Source organism: Podarcis pityusensis (genome assembly GCF_964106645.2).
Source record: "Podarcis pityusensis genome assembly, chromosome: 2".
NCBI classification, from domain to species: Eukaryota; Metazoa; Chordata; class Lepidosauria; order Squamata; family Lacertidae; genus Podarcis; species Podarcis pityusensis.
In genome coordinates, this window is record NC_138029.1 from 117,179,269 (window position 1) to 117,206,369 (window position 27,101).

General features: G+C 45.9%; 1 protein-coding gene and 1 long non-coding RNA gene across 2 annotated transcripts; both read left to right on the plus strand.

Moving 5' to 3' along the window:
* The first annotated feature begins 4,326 nt into the window (after positions 1-4,326).
* Positions 4,327-16,207, plus strand: LOC308469509 (uncharacterized protein). The gene is made up of 4 exons (XM_080992073.1): positions 4,327-4,405; positions 6,807-7,187; positions 8,662-8,848; positions 11,339-16,207. The coding sequence occupies exons 2-4, from the start codon at positions 6,822-6,824 to the stop codon at positions 13,312-13,314; spliced, it is 2,529 nt and encodes an 842-aa protein (XP_080848199.1). The 5' UTR covers positions 4,327-4,405; positions 6,807-6,821; the 3' UTR covers positions 13,315-16,207.
* Positions 16,208-16,220: 13 nt separating this feature from the next.
* LOC308470260 lies at positions 16,221-23,168 on the plus strand. The gene is made up of 2 exons (XR_013982312.1): positions 16,221-21,593; positions 21,635-23,168. It is a non-coding gene; the product is annotated as an uncharacterized lncRNA (long non-coding RNA).
* The last annotated feature ends 3,933 nt before the right edge of the window (positions 23,169-27,101 follow it).

The window sequence follows — 27,101 nt, forward strand, 5'->3', positions numbered from 1 at the left end:
GCCTGAGGAGGTGTTCTAGGTTCCCCCCTCTGAGGGATCCTGAGCTGTCCCTGCCTTGGACTCTGTTGCTCTGGACCGTGGTCCCCAGCAACAAGTTCCTCCTCCTCGTCGTCTGAGTCATAGAACTGCTGTGGAAGCACGTCTGGATTAGCGTGCAGACGCTTCCAACCAGCTTGCTCACAGAACTCAGCGCTATTGCTGATAACCAACCTAGACTGGTCTCCACTTGGGTACGCAAACCTCCAGGCCTTTGAGCCAGGCTCATACCCTACAAAGATCATCCTTTTAGACCTTGGCTCACCTTTCTTGCGTAGAGCCTTTGGAATAAGCACCCAAGCCTCGCAACCAAACACACGAAGGTAGTGTACCTTGGGCTGCCTTCCATGAAGTAAGAAATACGGTGTATTTCGTACACTAGAGTTGTACACTCTGTTCTGCGTATGGACCACATAGTGCCAGGCCTGAGACCAAAATTTCTGGGGTAGCCCTGCGTCCCACAGGATCGCAGACACCGCTTCCTGCACCGTCCTGTTCTTTCTCTCTGCGACCCCATTCTGTTGCGGAGAGTAAGGAGCGGTCAGTCTGTGGCTAATCCCCTTCTCCCTAAAGAAATCCTGTAAAGCAGAACCAGTGAATTCAGCACCTCTGTCACTTTGAAAACCACGAACTTTGGTGGAAAAGGTTACCTCAACTGCGGTGATCCAATCCCTGATCATTTTAGCCGCCTCCCCTTTCGTTTTCAGAGAGAAGGTCCAAGCAGACCTCGAAAAATCATCAATCAAAAGCAAAGAATACTTCGAACCTCCCAGTGACTCAACAGACATGGGCCCACACAAATCTGCATGAATTAATTCAAAGGGTTGCGTGGTCTGCCTCTCTGACTTTGGATATGAGCATGTCACAACTTTCGCCTGTTTACATGCATTGCAATCTAGAAATTTGTCACAAACATTAAATTTGCACCCTTGTGTCAGCTCTGGTGCTTTCTGGAGAAATTTCCAATTTAAATGAGCGAAGCGTCTGTGCCAAATATGTAAACAACCATTGTGGGGCGCTACATTCACACATTGGCCCTTCGCATCTTCGGTGTCATCTTCCCCTGTGGAAAAAGGCACATTTACAGCAAACAAATTATCTTTAGACTGCACTGTGTACATGTGTTTCCCATCCTTGGAAAATTCACATTTGTCACCTGAAAAAGAAATTTGAAAATTATCAATCAATAGATCATGCACACTTAACAAACAGTTAGTTAAACCGGGCACTGCATAAGCTTTGACTTCATGCTTAAGGAAAGGACAAAAGAACAGTCCTGTCTCTGTCAGCTTTTTTCTGCTTCCACCTGCAAACGTAACATACTTCTCAGTTTTTACTGTCCTGCAATTCCTCAAAAGATCAGGAGATGGCACTAACGAGTTTGAGGCACCAGAGTCTATGATTACAGTGAGAAAGTCTTGTTGTTTACATTCCTGGGTCGCCAGGGCAACAATCTCCTCACTACCCCCCTCCTTGGGGCTTCTGCAGATGTCCTCTCTGGTTGTCACGGCAACAGACTCCCCCCGGCAGGAAGACTTGCCCACGACCTTGACAGCTTCCGTAGATGCAACTCCCTCAGTTGCCATGGAGACTGGACTTGTCTCGGCGTTCCCACACAACTCTGAAGCGCTTATCTCTACTTGCTGCAGGTGGCTGACCTTGAAGCCTCTAGCACTTTTCAGCTTCCCAGGCTCCGACTCACGACATAAACAACTCTTGGCAGCTTTTGGAGAAAGAGGCGTCTCTGAGCTTTCACTGCTCACTGCCCCCCCACTGCTCATGGGGTCTCCAGGACGTTTTTCTGCACCCCCTCTGAAGGGTAAAGGGCTCTCAACACTTGGCCTCTCTTCAGGTTTCTCACACAGACACGTTGCAGCATCCACACAGCTCCCAGGCTCAGCAAAAGCACAAGCAGCAGTGCTAGCAACAACAGCAACAGGAACAACAACAGTCCCTTCTCGGCCCTTGCTTCCCACTCCAGCTCCACAAGCTTCTTGGAGTGCTAGCCAAGCGGCCTCTGGCTTTCTTGCACCCAGGACAACAGGCACCAGATGAACATCCACACTTTCTGCCAAAAAAGCAAGCACACGCTTCTCCACTTCACTTTGCTCTGCAGCCCTATTAGCCTCTGTTTTCCCAGCTGCATTCTGTGTGGGGTGAATTACATTCCACAGCTGCTCCCCCACCAGCAAAAGCTCCACTTGAAAGCTCCACTGCAGCCAATTCTCCCAATTACTACCATTGAGTCTCTCAAAGGGGATATTGAAACTCTCAAAGACTTGTCCCTGGGGCTGAGCCATTGCCTCCCTTCTGTTGGCTTTTCCCAAAGGTACTCACTCAGCCAAACTGGGAACTCCGGACGTCATGGCTCTTGGCTCCCAGCCTCCGTCAGCCTCCTCCGATCTGCCTCTTTGAAGCCTCCGGCAGTCGATCAAGCTGACGATCAGCAGATAAAACTTCAAAGCCCTTCCTCACACGCTTCACGTTGACCCATAACCATGTTAGGATAAGATTTATTGCTTTATTGTTGTGGTCCGGCACGCTCCCTGCACTCCTCTGCAGGTCGTAAAGCAATTAGCATAATTGCACAGCAGTTCGCGTAGAAAGGGCAGTCAGTAAATAGGTCCCACACGTTTCTTCTTTCCTAGTAGCACTTTATTTGCTCAAAAATAGCATATTTACAGTCCATCTGATTCAAGTTGCATTTTGCGACCTGTCTCTCTCAGCAGCTGCGTAGCAAAGCTGCTTTCACTTTTCACTCAGCTCACAGCATTCCAAGCTGTTTTCGTCACGTCCTGGCTTACTTCCCTTGTAAGCGCCTTCTCTCAGCCTCGAGACACAGAAGGTTAACCCTTCACTACACCCAACAAAGACATCTGAAGGCAGCCCTGTTTAGGTAGGGTTTTAATATTTAATGCTGTACTGTTTTTAACACTTGATTGGGAGCCGCCCAGAGTGGCTGTTTTACTTCAGATAATTCAGTGGGGCCTCTTCTCAGTTCATTCTCTTCTGGATCAGCGCCTTAATCCTTTGTAGATTCTGTATATCACAGAATAGTCATTGAGGTGTCCCCAGATGTTGTTGTCCAGTTCCCATCAGCTTCAGCCAGCAGGGCAGACAGTCAAGGATGATACAAACTCTAATCTGGACCTCACCACTAGGACTCTGCTACCCTATATCCTTCCCATTGAAAGAAATGTGAAAATAAATTTTCGACGCTATAGATTTATCCTGGTCTGGTGCATGCAATGTCTTTTGTTTTGCAGCTGTGTGATTTGTGCTCGTATAGTGGTGGCCATTGGCTAAAAACAATAAAACGATTTTATTTTTTTTGTCCTCACTCCCAAATGGTGTGTGTGTTTTTGGTTATATTGTGCTTTTGGTTATATTGGGGGTGGGGTGGGGGGTGGAGAAGTATGAAGGCCAAAACCGCTCCCCTCCTCTGCTGAACGGATGCAGGAGACCAGAGGCAGCGAATGAAAAAGCAGGGAAAGAGAAACCCTCCAAGTGCCACTGTTTAGAATTAGAGAATGGAGAGTTATCCAACCCCCGGCCCTCTGAAGGCAATCCTGTATAGGAAAGTTTTTTAATGTTTAATGTTTTATTATGTTTTTTATATATGTTGGAAACTTCCCAGAGTGGCTGGGGCAGCGTAATAAGATGTGCGGTGTATAAATAGGAAAATTATATTTATGGAATGGGATGTCCCTATTTTCATCAGAGAAATGTTGGAGGGTTTGGAAAGGTCGGTTGCTGGAGCTAAGTGATTGCATGATCCCAACCAGCAGAGCTGGGAACTGGACTGCCTCCTCCAGCTACCCATTCGGGCTGCAGGCATAGCTGTCAACCTTCTCTTTTTTGCCGGAAATTCCCTTATTCCAGTGCCATTTCCTGCTGCTATCCCGGATTGTTAGATATCCTGTACTGTCCCCGGGACAGGTGAGGCTGCTGATCCCTTATTTTCAAATCTGAAAGTTGACAGCTATGGCTGCAGGGTGGCATAGTCCCAGCTTTCTGAAAATATTTACTGATGAGGAAGCCAGTTACTGCATATCAGATCACAAGGAGACTTATTTGTGCAACATTCTGGATAGCATATAAGATGCCAGGTAGATTCCAATGATACAATAAATTTTGAGGGACAGCGCAAGGGGGCGCATCCAGCCTCGCAGCCTCCCAGGGCCCAACCCACAGCCAGCGAGCTCCGATGCTCAGAGAGGCAGGAAACGGGGCCAGCCAGGGGGACTCGAGAGCGGCTGCACTTTCCTGTCCCCCCTCGAGGTGAGCGGAGGAGCAGCGGCCCGTGGCCTGGCGAGTTTCCCCGGATAGGAACCGGATTCCGCTGCAGGGACGGAGCGAGGAGTCCGAGGTGCAGGAGGGAGGAGGAGGAGAGCACGTGCGCCTGGCAGGATCAGGCCCCGAGTGGAGTCAGAGGCTGCAGGGCGCCCCCCAACCGGGCAGGAAGGGGAAGGGGCGCAGCTGAGGGGCAGGGCATCTGCAGGAGGGCACAGGGGCAAACATCTCTGGCTCAGGCTGGCACGGACCCTGCCGGAGACCCTGGGGAGCTGCTCCCTTCAGTCCTGAGCTCAAGGGGCAGAATGAGGGGTCCAAGGCAGCTGCTGCTCCGCGATGGACGATGCATATAGTCGTCCCATGATCAGCGGCGTACCTGGGGCTTTTGCCGCCCCTCTCCCTGTCCCTCAGCAGGGAGCCCATCCCATTTAGACGGTCCTCCCCACGGCGGAGAGGGAAGGGGAGGCGGGGGGGGAGGAAGAGCAGTGCAGCGGGGAGGTGCCCCTCTCACCCTGCAGCCCCCTGACACCCTTTGCAGGCCACTACTCCTGCCCCCCCCTTCCTCTGCCAGTGCCATTGATAAACCTATCGCCCTCCTTGGTGAATTGGTCTGATCGCCTTTGAAAGCTCTCTTTGCCACCACCATCACCGCATCTTGTGGCAATGATGTCCATCAGATTCATTTAGCAAGGAAATGGCATATTTTGCCTGCCTCAGATCAAGGTACACTGTGCCTACACATGGAGGTTCTGTTGTTCTGTCAAGGATAATAAAACAGCTAATGGATCTTTTCCCCGGAGAACGCATCTGATCTTTTCCCAAGCTGTCAAAGCTAGTGACCTCTTGTATCTGTGTGTGAATAAGTGAGACAGGCTTAAGCCTGTTTCATTAATTGTTTCATTTCCACCTTCCTCAGTAAGGCAGCAGAGTTTTCAGATGAAGGCTGAGGGTTGAAGTGGGTGACAGTTTTGAGAATGCAGAGGAAAGGAGGATTCTAAAGAAGTGTGGCATATGGAAATGAATTAATGATAATAAAAACGTTGAAGACAGTATTGTAAAAGACTGAGGAAGGCGAAATTGAAATTAGCTATTCATGTCCAGATTATTATTCCTTTCATTTCTATACTGCTTCATATTTTTAAGAAAAAAATCTCAAAGTAATTAGAGAGAAATCTCAATTCAGTTTGTGTCCATAGGATGTTGAGAACATTAAATCTGTAGATCCAGGAGTTCTCTCCTCCTGATAGTCTTAGATTTGATTGTTCTTTCTGATAGAGCAGGAGGAACGAAACATTTATGGGCTTAAAGCTGCATTGCTTCTGGAGGCCACATTCCAGTGAGCTCTGTGGCCAATGTATGCACATGCATGCGCACACAGAAAAGAGATGCAGACCATAAAGTCACATGCACACACGCCAGAGGTGCTGCACGCACTCACCAGACATGCCATCTAGCATACATACAAGTCTTGCAAACACAAACAACATGTTTAGACCTTCCAACCCCAGTGCTGGGGGGAGGAGAAATAAGAGCACAAGAAGACTCTGCTGAATTAGCAAGGAGATCTGTGGAAAAAAGACCCTTCTGATTGTTCTTTAGAAATCCTCTTTAAAGAGCAGTCAGAGGGATCATTTATTTCCAGAGCAGGGCTTTTACCCCATTTCAGCATTGTGCTGCTTTGTGGTGAAATTGGAGTTGAAAAGATCTCTCTAAGGGCCCTTAGGCATCTTTCTCTCCAGAACAGACAGAGATCTTCATCCGATGATCAGATCAGGAGATGGAAACGGCAGGGACTAGCAGGACACACCCTGAGGCTTGGCAAACCATATGCAGCCAATGGACTGCAAGTTAGAATGTCTTCAGTCAAGAGAGTTTGTGACCATCAAATTTAAAATATTTTGGAGTGAGTTCTTTGATTTTGTTGGTCAATATTCCTTTTGCCTATTTGTTTCTTAGGCTGTGCAGATACCATACATTTAAAGCAGAGAACCACAGGACCTGTAGTTTATTGCTAAAGTTCTCAACACCCCTAACAAACTGCAGCTCACAGGATTTCTTGGGTGAAGCCATGTACTTTCAATGTTAGGTGGGTCTGTCGCAGCCTTAATCATATACAAAGATCTGTTGCTGCCTTTCCAACATGCTAGAAGTTGCAGCCAGGATCAGCATTCCCTGTCCACTGAACATGCTCAGTCCTCTCACTGGGTTCTTTTTGGATTTCCTTCCACTGCCTTGGTTCCCCCACCCCCAAATATTATTTGTACTTCCATAAACCTTGATGTTTCCCCCAGTCTTTGGATAACTTCCCCTTGTCCCTGGGTGGAGGCGTTTGGGTGACATAATGATTGTCATTCACACCCTGAACATCAGAAATAGAAAGAGTAATAATATATTTCAAAAACTGGCTAATGATTAAAAAATGTGCTTTTGTTTTTATTCTTGTGTTGTATTTTACTTTGTGTTTATTTTTTTTCCAGCAGGGTGGCATAAAAATGGAAGAGCAGGGACCCAGGAGACCCATTCAAAGGAAGAGACTGGAGTGGAAAGGAAGGAAACCTCCTGCCGGCCAAGTTGGGACCATCAGGGATCTTCTGCCTCGGGCAGATTTATGTCAAATTAAGGAGGAGGCAGAGGAGGGGCAGCCGCAGCAGCACTGGGATGCCGAGAAGCAGGATTTCCTGAAGACGATGCAGCCCCCTCGTTCAGGGTGGGAAACCCCACAGGCTCCCAGTCCTCCCCACTCTGGGGATGGTGTCCTCTCCTTCAGGGGAGCTGCAGATGCCAGTCGGTGGCCCAGTGGGAGAGCAGGGGGGACAGACCAGACCCTGCTCCCAGACACTGAGGGGCTTCTGGGAAAGGTAAGTGCCCTCCTCTCACCTGGGTTTCCAGCACCTGGAGGTCACAGGTCCACTGCCTCTCGACATGGAGGTTCTGTTTAGCTATGGTGGTGAATATTCCTGCTCCCTGCACTTTCTCTCTAATCCACTTTAAAAAGGCTTGCTAGACCAAACTTTCTTATACATGGGAGGTTTGCGATCATATCTCCTGCTGTTCTTACTTTACTTAAACAGCTGCAGGGGACTCTGAATTTTAACAGAGCAGAAGCAGTGTCAGAAGAGGTGACCTTCCACCAAACCCCGTTTTCCCCCTCTAAATTGCCTCCATTTCCAAAATGCTCTTTTCTCCCCACTGAGGTAAAAATCTTGGCACGTCTTGCAGCCTCAGCAATCCCATGTGTAGTCGCATTAAATAAGACTGGCCTACCTTACAAGGTTGTTGCAAGAGTTATTAAGATAATGGCCAGGTTCAGATGACTGAAAAGGTTCAGGTTCACAGCCTGAAAAGCCGGGTTAAAAATAGGAACAGTCATAGAATCATAGAATCATAGAGTTGGAAGAGACCACAAGGGCCATCGAGTCCAACCCCCTGCCAAGCAGGAAACACCATCAGAGCACTCCTGACATATGGTTGTCAAGCCTCTGCTTAAAGACCTCCAAAGAAGGAGACTCCACCACACTCCTTGGCAGCAAATTCCACTGTCAAACAGCTCTTACTGTCAGGAAGTTCTTCCTAATGTTTAGGTGGAATCTTCTTTCTTGTAGTTTGGATCCATTGCTCCGTGTCCGCTTCTCTGGAGCAGCAGAAAACAACCTTTCTCCCTCCTCTAGGTGACATCCTTTTATATATACATGGAATAACTTGGTGTAAACATGTATGTCGTCCTCTAGGTCCAAACACACACAGACACACACATAGTAGGAGCAAGCAGTGCTCTAAAGTGCTTATCTTGCAAACTTGCCATCTAGGTTGTTTACTCCTGACCAAAGTTCCTGTTTCCCAAAAGGACAGGAGGGGGAGCAGAGGAGGAAACCGATGGGTTTGAAGGCTCTTTCCACCAGCCGCCTCTCTCCCCTGAGGAACAAGAGCAAAGGGTGCTTGCAGGGCAGGAGGACAGAGGAGGAGGCAGCGAGGGCAGAGGGAGCAGTGGGCGGATCCACCGCCTCTCCCAGGGGGTCCTGATGCAAGCAAGGGGCTTCCTTCTTCTCCATGCAAGGGCCACCCATGTATTCAGAGCAGTTCTTTGCAGATTAACTCTTAAATTCCAAGGGACCTACTCTCAGGCCGCTAATGTACATACCATGCCAGCCTTAGGAAGGGAGGTGGGACAGGCAGGTGAAAGGAATTGCCAAAGGTTTTTGAAAATGGGTGGAGGCTCTTGGGAAGGGGGTGCCCAATTGGGGCTTCTCCAAGGGCAGCAGAATGTCTTGGGCAGGAGAATCCCTGCAGGAGCTCTCAGACTCCCTTGGCTTCTTCTTTTTCCCTCCCTCCCAGGAAGCTGCAACTGGCTCTGGATTCTGCGCTCCTCAGGAAGCTGAAGCTGCAAACCTAGCTGAGACTGAATCTGCAACCCTGGCCAGGATGGAAGGAGGAAGATGGACGGTTGACCTGGTCAGGCTGTCTCCCACATCCCTCCCCACAACCTCTGAGCATTCCCTCCCAGGACCCTTGGATAAATCTAGTGAGTTCCAGGGGAGAGGAGATGGGGAGAGGGATAGATGGATGGTGGAGGGAGAAAGGTGAAAAGATGGAGAGGAGACAAATGGAAGGAGGTTCCTGAACGTAAGAAGGAAGGGGTGAGGCCTTCTCCAAAGCAGCTTTTCTTCCTCCAGGCTTTTAAATCTTAGATGTTATTTCCCCAGCAGGAATAATGGCTGATAATGATGTGGCACACCAATCCTGAAAAACGGGTGAAGGGGAATGGAAATGCTTCCCATAAATATTTATAATTAATCTATTACCCTTATTTTTTATAGACAGGGTCAGAGTGATACATTCCACCAGCATCAAAACACAATAAATGCATGCAGCTCCCCAGTTTAGTGGACTTAAGGGACAAAGGACCAGCTATCATGATACACAATTCCTGTGGCTGGAGGCTCTACACTTAGGATTGGACATATAAAGTCCAAGAGCATCTGGTATTAGAAGCAAATTTTGTAAACTTGCCAATCTTACATACCGGGATTGTTTGTGAGAGTGAGTGAGTGGGATAATAATTTATAGCACCCCTGTAATTTTGTCCGTCCCTAAGCTTCTATGGGTGGGACGCGGGTGGTGGTGGGACGCGGGTGGCGCTGTGGGTAAAACCTCAGCGCCTAGGGCTTGCCGATCGCATGGTCGGCGGTTCGAATCCCTGCGGCGGGGTGAGCTCCCGTCTTTCGGTCCCAGCTCCTGTCCACCTAGCAGTTCGAAAGCTCCCCTAAGTGCAAGTAGATAAATAGGTACCGCTTTATAGCGGGAAGGTAAACGGCGTTTCTGTGTGCTGCGCTGGTGCCGGCTCGCCAGAGCAGCTTTGTCACGCTGGCCACGTGACCCAGAAGTGTCTCTGGACAGCGCTGGCCCCCGGCCTCTTAAGTGAGATGGGCGCACAACCCTAGAGTCGGACACGACTGGCCCGTACGGGCAGAGGTACCTTTACCTTTACCTTTAAGCTTCTATGGAGATACTGTGGTACAACCTTGGTACAAATTTCAAAATAAGTACACAAAGCCAACAAAGAGACTCAGAGGTTTATAGTGGCACCAGGTAAAGGTAAAAGGACGCCTGACCATTAGGTCCAGTCGTGACTGACTCTGGGGTTGCGGCACTCATCTCGCTTTACTGGCCGAGGGGGCCGGCGTACAGCTTCCAGGTCATGTGGCCAGCATGACTAAGCCACTTCTGGTGAACCAGAGCAGCGCACAGAAACGCTGTTTACTTTCCCGCCGGAGCGGTACCTATTTATCTACTTGCACTTTGACATGCTTTCAAACTGCTAGGTTGGCAGGAGCAGGGACCGAGCAACGGGAGCTCACCCTGTCACGGGGATTCGCACCGCCAACCTTCTGATCGGCAAGCCGTGGCTCTGTGGTTTAGACCACAGCGCCACCCGCGTCCCTTAAAGTTCCCTTGGAGAGATCCTTTAACTCCAATCTCAGCAGGAATCAGCACAGTGCTGAGATGGGATAGGAGTCCTGTTTTGGAGATAAATGATCCCACTGGCTGCTCTTTAAAGAGGGTTTCTAAAGAACAATCAGAAGGGTCTTTTTTCATGGATCTCATTGCTAATTCAGCAGGGTCTTCTTGTGCTCTTATTTTTCCCCACCCCAGCACTGGGAATGGAAGATCTAAACATGCTGGTTCATAGCTGTCAACTTTCAGATTTGAAAATAAGGGATCAGCAGCCTCACCTGTCCCCACGTCCCTGTGGCATCACGTATCCTGCTCAAAATTCCACTTTGTCAGACTGCAGCCCACAAAAGCTTAGGCCATAATACATTTATCAGCTTTTAACGGCTGCAAAAGATGAATAAACAGAAGCATAGTTCATCTATGGAATCCATCCTACAGGAGACAGTGACATCCAGCAACATGGATAGCTTGAAAAAAAGGATAAGACTGACGTCTCTGCTCTGCCCTCACGGTCCTAGGCAATAATACTTCTTGATACTAGTGTCTGGAAAGCACATGAAGGCAGAGAAGACTCTTGTGCTCCAGTCCTGCTTGCTGGTTTCCCACAGGCATCTGGTTGGCCTCTGTGAGAAGAGGATGCTGGACTAGGTGGGCCTTTCCCTGATCCAGCAGGCTCTTCTTAGGTTCCAATATATTGCAATATTTTTACAGTTACATGTAGCACTTAAGTTTTATTTATTTCACGAGGGAAATACTGTTACTTGAGCCTGAGATCATTTCTTCACTTCAGAAAGAAAAATACAGAGATGTGTCTAATAAGCTAATTCCACCATAGATCTGTATTATAAAATGATGCTGCTTTATTAAGTGTGAATGGAGTGATCATGTGTTGCTCTTGCCATTATCTCATCTGCTTTGCAAAAAAATTGGAACCTAGAGAGGACAGTGGAGATTGGAGACGGTGTTAAAATGAGAGAAGGTACAGATTGGGATTGACAGGTGTTCAGTTCCTTTTTTGTCTTTCTTGAAAGTCTAACAGGATTCTCTTTCCTCCCAGACTCCCAAACAGGTGAGGAAGATGAAAGTCAGAATTCTATGGAGCCACAGGTGAATTCATTGGGAAGAACAAAGAAACTGAGGATACAACAACAAACTCACAAAGGAGAGAAACTATTTGAATGTATGAAGTGTGGAACGAACTTTAGTCATAGTCAAGCACTTAGAATACATCAACGAACTCACACGGGTGAGAAACCATTTAAATGTATGGAGTGCGGTAAGAGCTTCAGTGGAAGTGGACATCTTAGAATACACCAACGTACTCACACAGGGGAGAAACCATTTGAATGTATTGAATGTGAAAAGAGCTTCAGTACCACTGGGAAACTTCGAATACATCAGCGAACTCACACAGGGGAGAAACCATTTAAATGTTTTGAGTGTGGAAAGAGCTTCAGTGAAAGTGGGAAACTTAAATTACACCAACGAATTCACACGGAGGCTAAACCATTGAAATGTATTGAATGTGGAAAGAGCTTCAGTGAAAGTGGAGCACTTAGAATACACCAACGAATTCACACAGGTGAGAAACCATTTAAATGTATGGAGTGCGGTAAGAGCTTCAATGATAGTGGATCACTTAGAATACACCAACGTACTCACACGGGAGAGAAACCATTTAAATGTATTGAATGTGGAAAGAGCTTCAGTGAAAGTGGACATCTTAGAAGACACCAACGAACTCACACAGGGGAGAAACCATTTAAATGTATTGAATGTGGAAAGAGCTACAGTCAAAGTGGACATCTTAGAAGACACCAACGAACTCACACAGGGGAGAAACCATTTAAATGTATTGAATGTGGAAAGAGCTACAGTCAAAGTGGACATCTTAGAAGACACCAACGAACTCACACAGGGGAGAAACCATTTAAATGTATTGAATGTGGAAAGAGCTACAGTCAAAGTGGAGGCCTTAGAATACACCAACGAACTCACACAGGGGACAAACCATTTAAATGTATGCAGTGTGGAAAGAGCTTCCATGAAAGTGGAGCACTTAGAAGACATCAACAAACTCACACAGGGGAGAAACCATTTGAATGTATTGAATGTGGAAAAAGCTACAGTCGAAGCGGAGAACTTAGAATACACCAACGAACTCACACAGGGGAAAAACCATTTAAATGTATGGAATGTGGAAAGAGCTACAGTGATAGTGGATCACTTAGAATACACCAACGAACTCACACAGGGGAGAAACCATTTAAATGTATGCAGTGTGGAAAGAGCTTCCATGAAAGTGGAGCACTTAGAAGACATCAACAAACTCACACAGGGGAGAAACCATTTGAATGTATTGAATGTGGAAAAAGCTACAGTCGAAGTGGAGAACTTGGAATACACCAACGAACTCACACAGGGGAAAAACCATTTAAATGTATGGAATGTGGAAAGAGCTACAGGGATAGTGGATCACTTAGAATACACCAACGAACTCACACAGGGGAGAAACCATTTAAATGTATGCAGTGTGGAAAGAGCTTCCATGAAAGTGGAGCACTTAGAAGACATCAACAAACTCACACAGGGGAGAAACCATTTGAATGTGTGGATTGTGGAAAGAGCTTCAGTCGAAGTGGGACACTTAGAAGACATGAACGAACTCACACAGGGGAGAAACCATTTAAGTGTATTGAATGTGGAAAGAGCTACAGTCGAAGTGGAGAACTTAGAATACACCAACGAACTCACACAGGGGAAAAACCATTTAAATGTATGGAATGTGGAAAGAGCTACAGTGATAGTGGATCACTTAGAATACACCAACGAACTCACACAATGGAGAAACCATTTGAATGTGTGGATTGTGGAAAGAGCTTCAGTCGAAGTGGGACACTTAGAAGACATCAGCGAACTCACACGGGGGAGAAATCAATTAAATGTATTGAATATGGAAAGAGCTACAGCCAATATGGAGCACTTAGAAGACATCAACGAACTCATACAGGGCAAAAACCACAGATACTTTAATAAACTGCATAGGTGTTTTTTACCTTTCCTTCTATGCTTCCTTGCAATACTGACAAAATCAAACCATGCCAATGCTTTCAGCCCCAGAAGAGGAGCTCCCCTTGGTGTCAAAAGAAAGCAGTCCTGTGCCACATTTCGTAGCAGTTACTTTAACAAACTCTACCTGGGGCTGCCTTTGAAAAGAGCTCAGAAGCTTCAATGGCTCAAAGAGCAGTATAGGACTCCCTTATTGGAACAGCTTTGTCTGCCTAATTGTCTGTTTCTGAACACAATCAATGTTTCCACAAGAAGAGGAAGATAGATTTGGAGTGCAGCATTTTTAATAAGAAATGGACCCATGACTATTTCTTTGTGGAGCTGAGCCTCATTTGTGGTGAGGCCCTCTCCGTCCTGAAGAAGGCCCACCTGCAGACACACTGCAGGACGAAGCACATCCAGTACGAGGAGTTCCAAGGGCAGCTGTGCCAGGAGAAGGTCAAGGCTCTGAAAACGGACCTGTTGGGTAACCTGTGGCCCCTCCAGATGATGTCAAATTGCAACTCACGTCTTCTTTAGCCGCTGGCCACGCTGGCTGGGGCTCATGGGAGCTGGAGTCCAAGGATCTAGGTCCACAAATGCCGGGGACAATTCAAATCCCTCCTCAGTCGTGAAGCTGATTGGGCGACTTAAAGCTGGTCACCATCTTTATGCGAAACCTCCCTCGCAGGGTTGCTGTGTGCGTGAAAGCACTATATCTTGTGGTGGGCTTGATGAGGGAAGTGTGGAACATAAATGTAATTCATAGGTAAGAAGACAGGAAATAGTTCTGAATCTGACTGAAAATTAAGGATTCTTTGTCTCCAAGTTGCATATAGCAAGCACCTGTGTTGTTGAACTCTAGCTGAAGTCTCAGCATCTGGTTCCTCAGCACTCTGCACTCTCTCTGAAAACCTCCAGCTGTCAGGTGACAGGAACCAGCCAATGCCTCCCAGTTCAGAAACAGTCTGCCAAGAGCTGAGATTGGAAGTGGACAACCAGGGAAACTTAGGGGAGCAACAACATTTTTGATTCCATGCTCATGAATGTTGATTTGAATCAATTTGCCAGATGTGTTCAAAATAGTAGGGAAAATTTATGGTTGACACCACCTTGGGACAGTTTTGACAGGAATTTGGGGAACTGGGAATATTTTTAGCTCCATCAAGGTTGATGGATCAGCAAATAGCTGGAGAGGATTAAGGGGCGGTGGCGGGAATCAGGCCTTGTTTCTCATGTGACATATAACCGATTCCACAGTTCTTAAATGTGACCATTTGCTGCCTCCCAAAATGATGCTTAAGCCTCCCCCCAAAAAAACAACAACTCAAACATGGCAGCTGGTCTTGTCAAACGGGCCAATATAAGGTTCATTTGGCAAGATTGTTGTTGTTTAGTTATTTAGTCATGTCCGACTCTTCGTGACCCCATGGACCAGAGCATGCCAGGCACTCCTCTCTTCCACTTCCACCCACAGCTTGGTCAAACTCATGCTGGTAGCTTCGAGAACACTGTCCAACCATCTTGTCCTCTGTCGTCCCCTTCTCCTTGTTCCCTCCATCTTTCCCAACATCAGGGTCTTTTCCAGGGAGTCTTCTCTTCTCATGAGGTGGCCAAAGTATTGGATCCTCCGCTTCACGACCTGTCCTTCCAGTGAGCACTCAGGGCTGATTTCCTTCAAAATGGATAGGTTTGACCTTTTTGCAGACCATGGGACTCTAAAGAGTCTCCTCCAGCACCATAATTCAAAAGTATCAATTCTTCGGCGATCAGCCTTCTTTATGGTCCAGCTCTCACTTACAGACATCACTACTGGGAAAACCATAGCTTTAACTTGTTGGCAAGGTGATGTCTTTGCTTTTTAGGATGCTGTTGTTACGGCTAAAATCTGGGTGCAGGGCTACTCTGCCACCCAGCTCGTCGGACTAGGTCCGCGGGTCCATGCGGAAGAAAATGAGCTCAGCCAGAAGCAGGAGCAAACTGCAGAAGATCCAAGTTTATTGCGCAACAGGTTCAAGGCGAGATTGAACAGCGAGAAAGGGGTGACATGAACTTTTGAAATTTCCCTCCATATCCCAGAATACAGTGCAAAATACATCCCAGTTACATCATGAATACATTAAGAAGAGGTTGGGTTACACAGATTACATCATGAATACATTAGGAAGAGGTTGGGTTACACCGGATTAACATATGGAGGAGGGAGGGGGGAATATGCAGAGAGCTGGAGATATGGAGGAGGGAGGGGGGAATATGCAGAGAGCTGGAGATATGCGCAGATAAGCACATCCTGAGAAGACAATGGTCCATGTATGCATAGTTTGTCACCTGGCATTGCCCGGAGGAAGGGCTTGGCAGAGCGATTTGACCAGATTAGGGTCTTGACACCTTACTTGAGGGATTATGGAGGACAGGGGAGGTGTCATGGGGTCCTAGAGAAATTGAGCAAACTGGCACGTTGATTTTCTATGAATGTTATAGATTTTAGTCCCTTTTGACATTGACAATTGGAAATAAATGGATATATTGTAGCGAAGAAGAAGGTGAAGAAGACATGCCCCCCCCTTCCGTATCAGTCCCCCATTCGGAGATAGATTTGCATTAAAGTTCTGTAAGAACTTGCAAATCTTTTCTCCGCACCCTAAATCTCTGTGAATGTAGGGGTTCCCTGTGAGTGGGAATAGGCTCCAATGGAAAAGGAGGTGGGTTGAGCAGGGCAGCAAAAGAGGGAGCAACACGGACGAATACAATGTACGCGCGTGTTATATAGATATGCGCTAAATAATACCAGATGTGTGGGTTTATGCAAACCTGAAAGGGACTTGCAAGCCATGCCTCTTACGGTCATTTGCAAGTATAGCAGTGCAGGTAGCTGCATATAGGGTATTACATAAAAAAAACCTGTTGTATTTTGTTGCTAAATTACTCGTGGCATCCTAGCTCTTGAGAGAAACATTTTCAATAGTGGTGTATGCTTTACATTTAGCAGGAAGGTCCACTACTGACTGAAAAATGCAGTTTGCTTTTTAGCCCCACCGTTTTTGTGTTCTCAGGTGCCAAGCTAGCTCTTCTGTGGTCTCACACCGGCATAGTGCTACAGCAACACATCCTGTCTGTTGAATCCCCTCGGGGCTTTCATTTAACCATGTCGCCTGGCATTCACCATAGCTGGCACAGGTTTGGACATCTCGTGAGAGAGATATCTTTGCCTTGGCCTTTAGCTATGGGATTTTATTATAGGCTGTGGTCTTGCACTCATGGGAAGTTGCTCACTTGCACTTAAAGGACCAAAAAGCTAATTGCAGCCTGGATACACTTGCCCAATTCAAACTGAGTCCAATTTGAATTTATCTTGCCCCATGGTTCTCAACTTTTCAAAACCAATATGTTAAAACCAAAGCCATTCTTTAAGGGGGCATTTGTCCAAATGAGTCAATTTAACTCTATAAGGGACCATTCTTGCTACATCAAGGCATATACACGTTTCTTGTTATCAATAATAATATAACATATGGTAGTCGTGTCCTCAAATAAATAAATAAAATTTGGGACATGATCTACACCCATTTTCATCTGGCATCCTAATCAAAACATCTCAAATAATAATAAGGAGTGTTGCTTCAAATCTACCTGATAAAATATGGTTCCGATAATAATACTTGGTTGTGGTTCGATTAATTTCACAGCTATACGGGAAAACCAAGATTAATAAGTAAATAAATACAGAACAATTGCTACTTGAAGACAGTACTGAATCTGCAAGAGATGCAGAGAAGTCATAGAAAAGATTTGAAATAGTTTTCTGGAAGAGAAAGAAAGAAATAGTAAAAATCTGGGAACTTCATGTATAGAAAACATTAAATACATAAATAAATAAATAGGTAGGGAAGGTTGGACTCTGCAGAGTGCCAGGTGGGACAAGGAAATATGATCATCAGTTGACTTAATCTAAATATAGTCTGCTCTATTGGAAAGCATTGTAATATATGGGAATCCTCCATGAAAAACTTGGGGTGTAAGCCATATCCTTCTGCTGTTCATAGTTATGTATCCTACATTATACAGAAACAATTACACACAGAAATTTTTTCCTTTGTGGAGATAACACATTATCAGACACACTTCAGCATTCCTACATAATAACACATAATACACAAAACGTACAAATTATTAATTCTACACTATATCTTGAGGCAATAATGTGATCTTGAGGCAATTCTTGCTGCTTTTACATGTATTTCCAAACTTGGCACAAGGGCATTTCCTTCAAAATCCAATTAGTCAGTTTCTCAAGTCTTTTATGGGAAGAAATTGTTGTGGCCACTGTGATGCATTGGCAGGCTGCTTAGCTGGTGAGGAGATGGTCTTAGTATTTTGGTCTCCCGCAAGGCATCCTTTGGAAATAGGCCTGTAGGATCTGAAGACATAATTAGTTGTTGTTTTTTCTTTCTTTTCTTTTAAGGAGGAAGATAATAGTCAAGAAAGGAGAGAATATTCTAAAATTTTCTTCTTGGGAGGCTGTAAATACAAACTCATAGTTAAGCATTTTATCCATTTGAATATTATAATCATTTACATTTAATTTCCTTCACTTAGTTTGGCTGTGGAAGAAACGAAGGGACAAAACCTTTGTTAATTTGAACACAATTGGCAAATTGTTAAACATTTTGCTTATGTGGGTCCGAATTCTCTTCACTATCCTGTTTGAAAGGGAAATTTTTTATTTCCTGTGAAAATCTCTGTCAGGAATGCTGTTCCTATAATGCATAGGTATATAGTACTCACAAAACCAAACCAGATAAAAGACAAGCTCAGTGGGAAAACTGTGAAAAGAATTTTGCATGTTAGATTGGGGAACTGCTCAAGAGAGGAACTCACAGTGGGAGTGCTTTGATATTTACCTGTGAAAAGAATTTGGCATGTTAAGATTTGAAACTTGGCAACCTCTTGACTTTTGATGGTCCAGTACCTACTCTTTTGTCTTACCTAGCTCCTGGAGCAAAAGACACATTAAGGGTGATTTCCCTCAATGGCTCCAAGCCTTCACATAAGGAAATTTGGATAGGCCTCTCCCCGCAGCACTCGCTCTCCAAACCTCCTCTCCCCCCCCTCCTTCCCTCCTCCTTTCTCCCTCTCTCTCTTTCAAACTGATCTAGCCTCTGTGCATGTGCAGAGTCCATGTCTCAGCAAACCTTTTATACTATTGAAAATCTTGAATCTTTTGGCTAAATTACCATTTGAATAAGGGAAGGGAAGGGTAAGGAGTAGATTTAAAAAATAGGGTTAGATTTTAAAACAAAAAAAGAAACTCAGCAATTCAAGTATTCACCAAGCTAGCAATTGCAGCCCAAGCAAAAGGGAGTGCTTCCTTTATGTACAGGAAAGGGCTATCATTATTGGTCATTTATTGGTCATCTTGTCTGGTCATTCACGGAACAATGAACCGCTCTCTTATTTATGAGTAAAAATGGCCAGAGTCAGAATTCATAGGATCTTTTAACATTCTCAGTCATTTCAGCCTTACCATTTGCAGACAAATTTTCCTGCCCTTTATTTACAGGATTGGTCAAGGCTACTCAATTATATGTCAAGGCTCATTCTACTTGATTATATGAATTTGTATGTGCTTAAACTTTGAGTAGACTTTTAAGTCTGATTTTTGTAAATCATAGACAAAATTATAAACACTGTAATCACTTAAATGCCTGATTTCACCAGTTCAGCTTCAAACATCACGGCTTTCACCTCTCACCTTTTAAAAACAAAGAGCAAATCTGGGCTGAATTTCAACTCATCAGCCACAAATTGGGAAAGTTGAAAGGGACCCTGGGGTCATCTAGTCCAGCCCTAAAATACAGGGTTCATAGCAAGATTTGTACTACCAGAGACACACACATACTAATGTACACAGACACAACTGGGGAAGAGACCACAAGCCACGTGCCTATCACAAACCATGCACCTATCATGTACTAAGGAAGAGGGAAATAAAAGTACCCAACTTTACACAGAACCCTTTTAGCAGATCTTGAAGCTAGTTTGAGTGAGAGTTTACTTCTTTAGACTAAAGAGTGCAAGTCTTTAAAGGGAGATTGAAGTGAACATTTTCTTAAGATAGGGAGAGGATCTCTTATAAAGCATAGTTAAAACAGCCATAGATTTGATTTAGAAGGAATACAAAAGTGACAATTTTTCCTGAACTTGCAGAGGAATAGTAAGCCTAATCTATGCCCCCCCCCTTTGCAATTACGTTTAAAGGAAGCTTACTCGGGAGTAAATTTACCTGGCACGGAATAAGAAGGAGAAGGGGGAAAAAACAAAAAAAAACACCTGAAAGAGACAGAATGAAACAGGGGGGGGGGCATTTTCTAAGAAAAGATGCCAGGAAGTCTTATAGAGACTGATATCAAGAGCCTTACAATAACTCTTCTGTCCAACCAAATCAGAGTTAAAACTGGACTCAGATATTTTCTTAGAAGGAAGGTCATACTTTCATAGGCATATGCTTAATGAAGTACATACAAGGAGGAAGACTCTTTTGAGCCTTTCTCAAATAACAAACATTTGCACACTTCGTTCTCATTTTTGTCTTGTTTAAGACTGATAAGGCCCAGCATGGCTTTCTTAGATTTAAAATTTGGAACAAGCTTGCAGTTTAAACTATGCGCACTTAAGACAGGCAGTCTGTCAGAGACAGAAGGAACAGACAACACACATAACAGATGATATGTAAACATACATATTCTCATATGTATTAACAGACAAACACATAACAGACAACATGTAAACATATATATTCTCATCTTTTAGTTGGTTATTGCAAGGAGTTGGACTGCTTCCTTTGGCTTCATTAAGTGAAATTAGTAGGAAGGTCCCACATGGTTTTATGAGCCTCCTTGCCTCTTCAGACACACCACCAGTTAATCAAACTGGCAGGGCTCACAATGCTTAGTTGACTGGGTACCCCTTTATATATGCATGCGTTGTTGTTGTTGTTGCTTTGTTGTTGTTGTTGTTTTTCTTTTTTGGGGATAGAGAAGGGAGAAAGAGAGGGGTTGATTTGGATTTGGGTAACTTGTACAGGGGGCTATTTAGGGTTTTTCCTTTTCCTTGTTGCTTGGCAACTTCCTAACAATTTAACGAGCTTCACCCACTCGGTTCCTTTTTCTATTCCTTTCCTATTTCCTATTTAATAACCTGGGGTCCTTTTCCACTCTGCCAATCCCGCCCAATTCCTCATGGGCTATCCCTCCTGGCAACCTCCTACCTATCGTCACAATCTCAGGAAAAGGGGCCCTACTGGACGCCCGTGCTGTGCGGTGCCAGATCGGGTGATCCCTGGATAGAATTTCGAACTGAAAATCCCCCTTGCTTTTGGAAGCGGGCTCACGCACGATACACGTGTTACGTGGCACCGACCAGTGCGGCTGGGATTGGGATAGAAAGCCAGACCCCTTCCTGCCCCCTCCGTAAGGGTGCTCGGGAAGTTCGGAAGAAGAACTCCAGCCCCTTGCTTTCAACTGAGATGCCCGTTGCGGAGAGTCGGCTGTCTTTCCAAGCCGGGTCTCTCCGTCTTACTTTCGGACTCCCAATTGGTGCGGCTGGCTAGAGAGTTTAGAAAAAGAGATAGAGCTCAGAACCCCCCTTTCGGGTTGAGCGGTGGTCCACGGTCTCTCTCATTAACCAGACCAAGAGAAAGGCAAGAAGGAGCGATAGAGGAGGGCAGAGAATTCAGTTGCCAGGAGATTCCACCCCCTTCCCACCAGTGCACTGGATTTCTTTTCCTATACTCACGCGTCTTCAACGTTGATCCCGGGATCGATGAATAAGCCGGCTGGATCCCTCTTTTGCTCCCTGGCTGAACTCCTAGGGCTTTCGATTACCGCCCGGAAGATGGCTGGGGGTCCAAAAGGATCTTCCCAGGCAAAATGGCCCGGAGCCGGCTGAAGATTTCGGGGCCCCCAGTCAGCAGCTCGGGAGCACCGCAAGCCCCACGTTGGGCGCCAACTGTTACGGCTAAAATCTGGGTGCAGGGCTACTCTGCCACCCAGCTCGTCGGACTAGGTCCGCGGGTCCATGCGGAAGAAAATGAGCTCAGCCAGAAGCAGGAGCAAACTGCAGAAGATCCAAGTTTATTGCGCAACAGGTTCAAGGCGAGATTGAACAGCGAGAAAGGGGTGACATGAACTTTTGAAATTTCCCTCCATATCCCAGAATACAGTGCAAAATACATCCCAGTTACATCATGAATACATTAAGAAGAGGTTGGGTTACACAGATTACATCATGAATACATTAGGAAGAGGTTGGGTTACACCGGATTAACATATGGAGGAGGGAGGGGGGAATATGCAGAGAGCTGGAGATATGGAGGAGGGAGGGGGGAATATGCAGAGAGCTGGAGATATGCGCAGATAAGCACATCCTGAGAAGACAATGGTCCATGTATGCATAGTTTGTCACCTGGCATTGCCCGGAGGAAGGGCTTGGCAGAGCGATTTGACCAGATTAGGGTCTTGACACCTTGCTTGAGGGATTATGGAGGACAGGGGAGGTGTCATGGGGTCCTAGAGAAATTGAGCAAATTGGCACGTTGATTTTCTATGAATTTTATAGATTTTAGTCCCTTTTGACATTGACAATTGGAAATAAATGGATATATTGTAGCGAAGAAGAAGGTGAAGAAGACATGCCCCCCCCCTTCCGTATCACTGTCTAGGTTTGTCCTTGCTTTTCTCCCAAGAAACAGGAGTCTTTTAATTTTGTGACTGCTGTCACCATCTGCAGTGATCATGGAGCCCCAGAAAGTAAAATCTCTCACTGCCTCCATTTCTTCCCCTTCTATTTGCCAGGAGGTGATGGGACCAGTGGCCATGATCTTCGTTTTTTTGATGTTGAGCTTTAGACCATATTTTGCGCTCTCCTCTTTCACCCTCATTAAAAGGTTCTTTAATTCCTCCTCACTTTCTGCCATCAAGGTTGTGTCATCCTCATATCTGAGGTTGTTGATATTTCTTCCGGCAATCTTAATTCCAGTTTAGGATTCATCCACTCCAGCCTTTCTCATGTTGAATTCCGAATATAAGTTAAATAAGCGGGGAGACAGTATACAGCCTTGTCATACTCTTTCCCAATTTTGAACCAATCAGTTGTTCCATATCCAGTTCTAACTGTAGCTTCTTGTCCCACATAGAGATTTCTTATGTTATGGAAATTATGGGAGATTTCTCATGTTACGGAGATTTCTCATGTTACGGAAACAACATATTGCTAGACTGTTAAATGTTACAAAAATTATGCCTGAATGTATCCTTTCAACGTGACAGCTCAGGGAAGTTACCTAGCTTTAAAAATAATATAAAATCAACTTCTTTGAGAGTTTCCTCCATTCCAAAGATATTTTCCCCTTGAAAAAGGACTCCAGGAAGTGTCCAGGGGTGAGAATTGCTGAGCTGGGCCAAGGAAAGCATAATCCCATCACCAAACTTGCCAAGGGGCCAGACATGCAAAGGAAGTTCTATTGTACTTTGGGTGATGGGACTTCAGAGGTGTTTGCCTATGCTAATCGTATACCTGAGTCTTGCCCTGACATGTCTACTTATGCTAATCTTGTACCAAGGGCTTGTCTGGACATGTTTGCCAAGGTTAAACTAGTGTAACCCCTGTCTACCCCATCCCTTTTGTGACATGTCAGTGATGTAACAATAATATAGCAGTGATGCTCTACAAACTGTATTCTGGGATATGGTGGGGAAGTTTTAAAAGTCTTTGTCACCCCATGCTCGGGGTTCAAAATTCCTCTTTCAACCTGTTGCGAAATAAACTTTGGTCTACAGCTATTTGCTCCAGTTGATGGCTGGACTCCTTCCTTTATTCCACAAGGGACCCACAGTCTCTGCCCGACGGGCTGGGTGACTGAGCAGCCTCACACCTAGATTTTTCCGTAACACACAGAAGACAGATGAGGTGATCTGCTGAGATATGATGACGCCCGGCAACACTTCCCCTGGGCCGATGGACGCCTGTGCCGATAGAAAAAGCTTGAGCTCTCTTCACAGCTCTTAGCAGAGATCCGCAGCGGCAGAAAGTGTTGCCTTGGATAATAAATCAGGCTGTGCGCAGGCTTCTTGCTAATCTCTAACAGTCTTTAATGAGTAGAAAAACATCATAAATCAGTCCCGGCGAGAGAGCAGGCATCCTTCTCGCCTCTCAGCCAAAAACGAAAGTAAATCACACACAAAGAAAGATTCCCGTATGTGAACATAACCACGCCTCAGAATGTGAGACGTCACACAGAACTGTTTAACCCTGTAAGTTCTGATTCTCCTCACATGATCAGGCACTCCCATTTCTTTAAAAACTTGCCATAGTTTGCTGTGGTTGACACAGTCAAAGGCTTTTGCATAGTCAATGAAGCAGAAGTAGATGTTTTTATGGAACTCCCTAGCTTTTTCCATAATCCAGCATGTTTGCAATTTGGTCTCTGGTTCCTCTGCCCCTTCGAAATCCAGCTTGCACTTCTGGGAGTTCTCAATCCACATACTGCTTAAGCCTGCCTTGTAGAATTTTAAGCATAACCTTGCAAGCGTGTGAAATGAGCGCAATTGTGCGGTAGTTGGAGCATTCTTTGGCACTGCCCTTCTTTGGGATTGGGATGTAGACTGACCTTCTCCAATCCTCTGGCCACTGCTGAGTTTTCCAAAGATGCTGGCATATTGAGTGTAGCACCTTACAGCATCATCCTTTAAAATTTTGGTTTTCAGGGAAGAAGCAGCCCTGGAAAATAAGGCAGGAATTCACCTTGAATCTTGCTAACAAAATCCTTTCATAGCTTTTTGTGAGGGTGTGGCTGCTAATCTTAAAGCCAGGATGAGCACTAAGAATTGGGCATCATTTCCTCTGTTATAAAAAATAAAACAAAATACTTGTTCTGCTTCTAAAGAAACCCTTTGGAATGCATTCTTATTCTTTTTTCATAAAAAAAAACCAAACAGCTGTGCAAAGGTGCTTCTGTGCAATGCAATGTCAGAATAACAAAATAATGAAACATCTCACAAGAGCCTTGTTTTTTAAATATACAGCTAAAAAACCTTAAAGCTCCTACAACACTTTTCAAATACAAATCTAATAGCAGGGACTAGGAGGCAACCTGATATTCAAGGCTTCACCCCCCCCCCTCAACTCTGAGCTTTTGGTTTCTCTTTAGACACTCATCTGTGGTCGCCTGGAGCATTTCAGGGAAAAGAGAGATAACATTCTGGCATACAAAGCAGACATAATAAAAGAAAGTGACAACCTGTTTGTAAGTGTCATTGTTACTTGGAAAGGAACAAGTGCTATAAGTTTAATGTACATATAATGCTGTGCTTGAATGCATTGTAATAAGAATACTATAAAGGGAAGTTTCTCTTCGACTTAGGCAAGAGGTTCCACTCTGACAGAAGCATCAGAGGAGGCTGGATCTTTCCTCATAACTAGTCACTGGAGGCATAAGCTGCAGAGCTCTCACGGAAGGAAGCTTAAACTTGCGAAGTCAGTGTGTTCTTGCTGGAGATGGCTAGGAGAAGCAGCAGCAGCAGTTGCAAATAAGTCATGCAATGTTGAAGAAGCTTAGGATCTCCCTTTGTGACCAGAGAGAGGAAAGCTGACTGAATTACATAAAGGACTGAACATTGTTTGCAACGTGCTACTTTATCATGCTTATCTTATTGTTAGACTGTTTAAGACTGTTCTGCAGTAAAGCTTCAAAACTTATTTTTGTGATGGAGAGAATTCATTTCCACACAAGGTCCAGATCAGGAATTCCATGGAACAACTTTAACAGCAATAACTTGAAGGGTACTTCAACAAGTACTTGAAGGGACACGGGTGGTGCTGGTTGTTAAACCACAGAGCCTAGGGCTTGCCGATCAGAAGGTCGTGGTTTGAATCCCCACGACGGTCCCGTTGCTCGGTCCCTGCTCCTGCCAACCTAGCAGTTCAACAGCACGTCAAACTGCAAGTAGATAAATAGGTACCGCTCCGGCGGGAAGGTAAACGGCGTTTCTGTGTGCTACTCTGCTTCACCAGAAGTAGCTTAGTCATGCTGGCCACATGACCCGGAAGCTGTACGCCGGCTCCCTTGGCCAGTAAAGCGAGATGAGCGCCGCAACCCCAGAGTTGTCTACAACTGGGTCTAATGGTAAGGGGTCCCTTCACCTTTACCTTTACTTGAAGGACCAAACCAAGAATTACAGTGGTACCCCGCAAGACGAATGCCTCGCAAGACGGAAAACCCGCAAGACGAAAGGGTTTTCTGTTTTGGAGGCGCTTCGCAAGACAAATTTCCCTATGGGCTTGCTTCGCAAGACGAAAGCCCATAGGGAAATCTCCGGGGACCTGCTTTAAATTGCTGGCGGTCGGGAGCAAAGACTTTCGCCCACAGCCGGCCTTCAGAAGAGGTCCTGGACCTCTTCTGAAGGCCGGCGGGGGGCAAAAGTCTTTGCTCCCCCCCGCCTGCCTTCCCGGGACAGCGGAGACTTCTCCGCTGCCCCGGGCGATCTTAAAATGCTGGCGGGCGGGAGCGAAGCGTTCGCTGCCGACCCCCAGCATTTTAAAATCTCCCCAGGACAGCAGAGAAGTCTCCGCTGCCCCGGGCGATCTTAAAATGCTGGCGGTCGGGAGCGAACGCTTCGCTGCCGACCCCCAGCATTTTAAAATCTCCCCGGGACAGCAGAGAAGCAGCCCCCTGCGACCCTCTCCCGGCTGGAGAGGTGACGCGCGCCTATGGCAGGAGCCTCCATAGGCGCACGTCACCTCTCCAGCTGGGAGAGCGCGCGCGGGGCTAAAGCAGCCCCCTGCGACCCTCTCCCGGCTGGAGAGGTGACGCACGCCTATGGCAGGAGCCCGCCAGCATTTTAAAATCTCCCCGGGACAGCAGAGACTTCGCTCCTGCCCGCCAGCATTTTAAAATCGCCCCGGGACAGCAGGGGCTTTTAAAATGCTGGCTTTCGGCAGCAAAGCCCTCCTGTCCCCGGAGCTTGCGGGGCGGGAGGTGGGAAGAAGGGCTTTTCTTCCCACCACCAGCCTTCAGAACAGCCTTCTGAAGGCTGGGGGTGGGAAGAAAAGCCCTTTCCCCCCCCCCAGCCTTCAGAAGAGGTCGGGGGACAGACTGTCCCCGGACCTGGCCTGAAGGCGGTTTCCCTAGGAACGCATTAATTGATTTTCAATGCATTCCTATGGGAAACCGTGCTTCGCAAGAACGAAAAACTCGCAAGAAGAAAAAACTTGCGGAACGAATTAATTTCGTCTTGCGAGGCACCACTGTACAACAATCTCTTCCTCAAAATGGTTCAGCCTCCACCACCTTTACTGCAGTCAACTGAAGGCAACCAACTATGCCCTGCCCCCCCGATCTTTCTCACTGCCAATGAAAACTAATAAATGAAAAGGAAGAGAACCTCCCCATGTCACACTGACACAAACACCTTGCATATGGACTTTGTAAAATAATGAAAGTGTACTACCCCTCCCCCGCTCGCTTTCTGCACCTCTCAATTCCCCAACCTTACACTGTATACAACATTAAAGTCTGTCTGTCTGTAAATTTTTATGATATCCAAACAGAGGAGCTTATAGTTAGGAAGCCAACACCCTCCCTTCAGATGTGAAGGAAATAAGCAGCTATCCTATCTTTAAAAGACATCTGAAGGCAGCCCTGTTTAGGGAAGTTTTTGATATTTAATGCTGTACTGTTTTTAACACTTGATTGGAAGCTGCCCAGAGTGGCTGTG

Coding starts and splice junctions, on each gene's coding strand:
- LOC308469509 (XM_080992073.1), top strand. CDS start 6,822: ATGGAAGAGCAGGGACCCAGGAGACCCATTCAAAGGAAGAGACTGGAG. Junction 7,188..8,661: donor CTGAGGGGCTTCTGGGAAAG/GTAAGTGCCCTC, acceptor CCTCCCTCCCAG/GAAGCTGCAACTGGCTCTGG. Junction 8,849..11,338: donor AGGACCCTTGGATAAATCTA/GTGAGTTCCAGG, acceptor CTTTCCTCCCAG/ACTCCCAAACAGGTGAGGAA.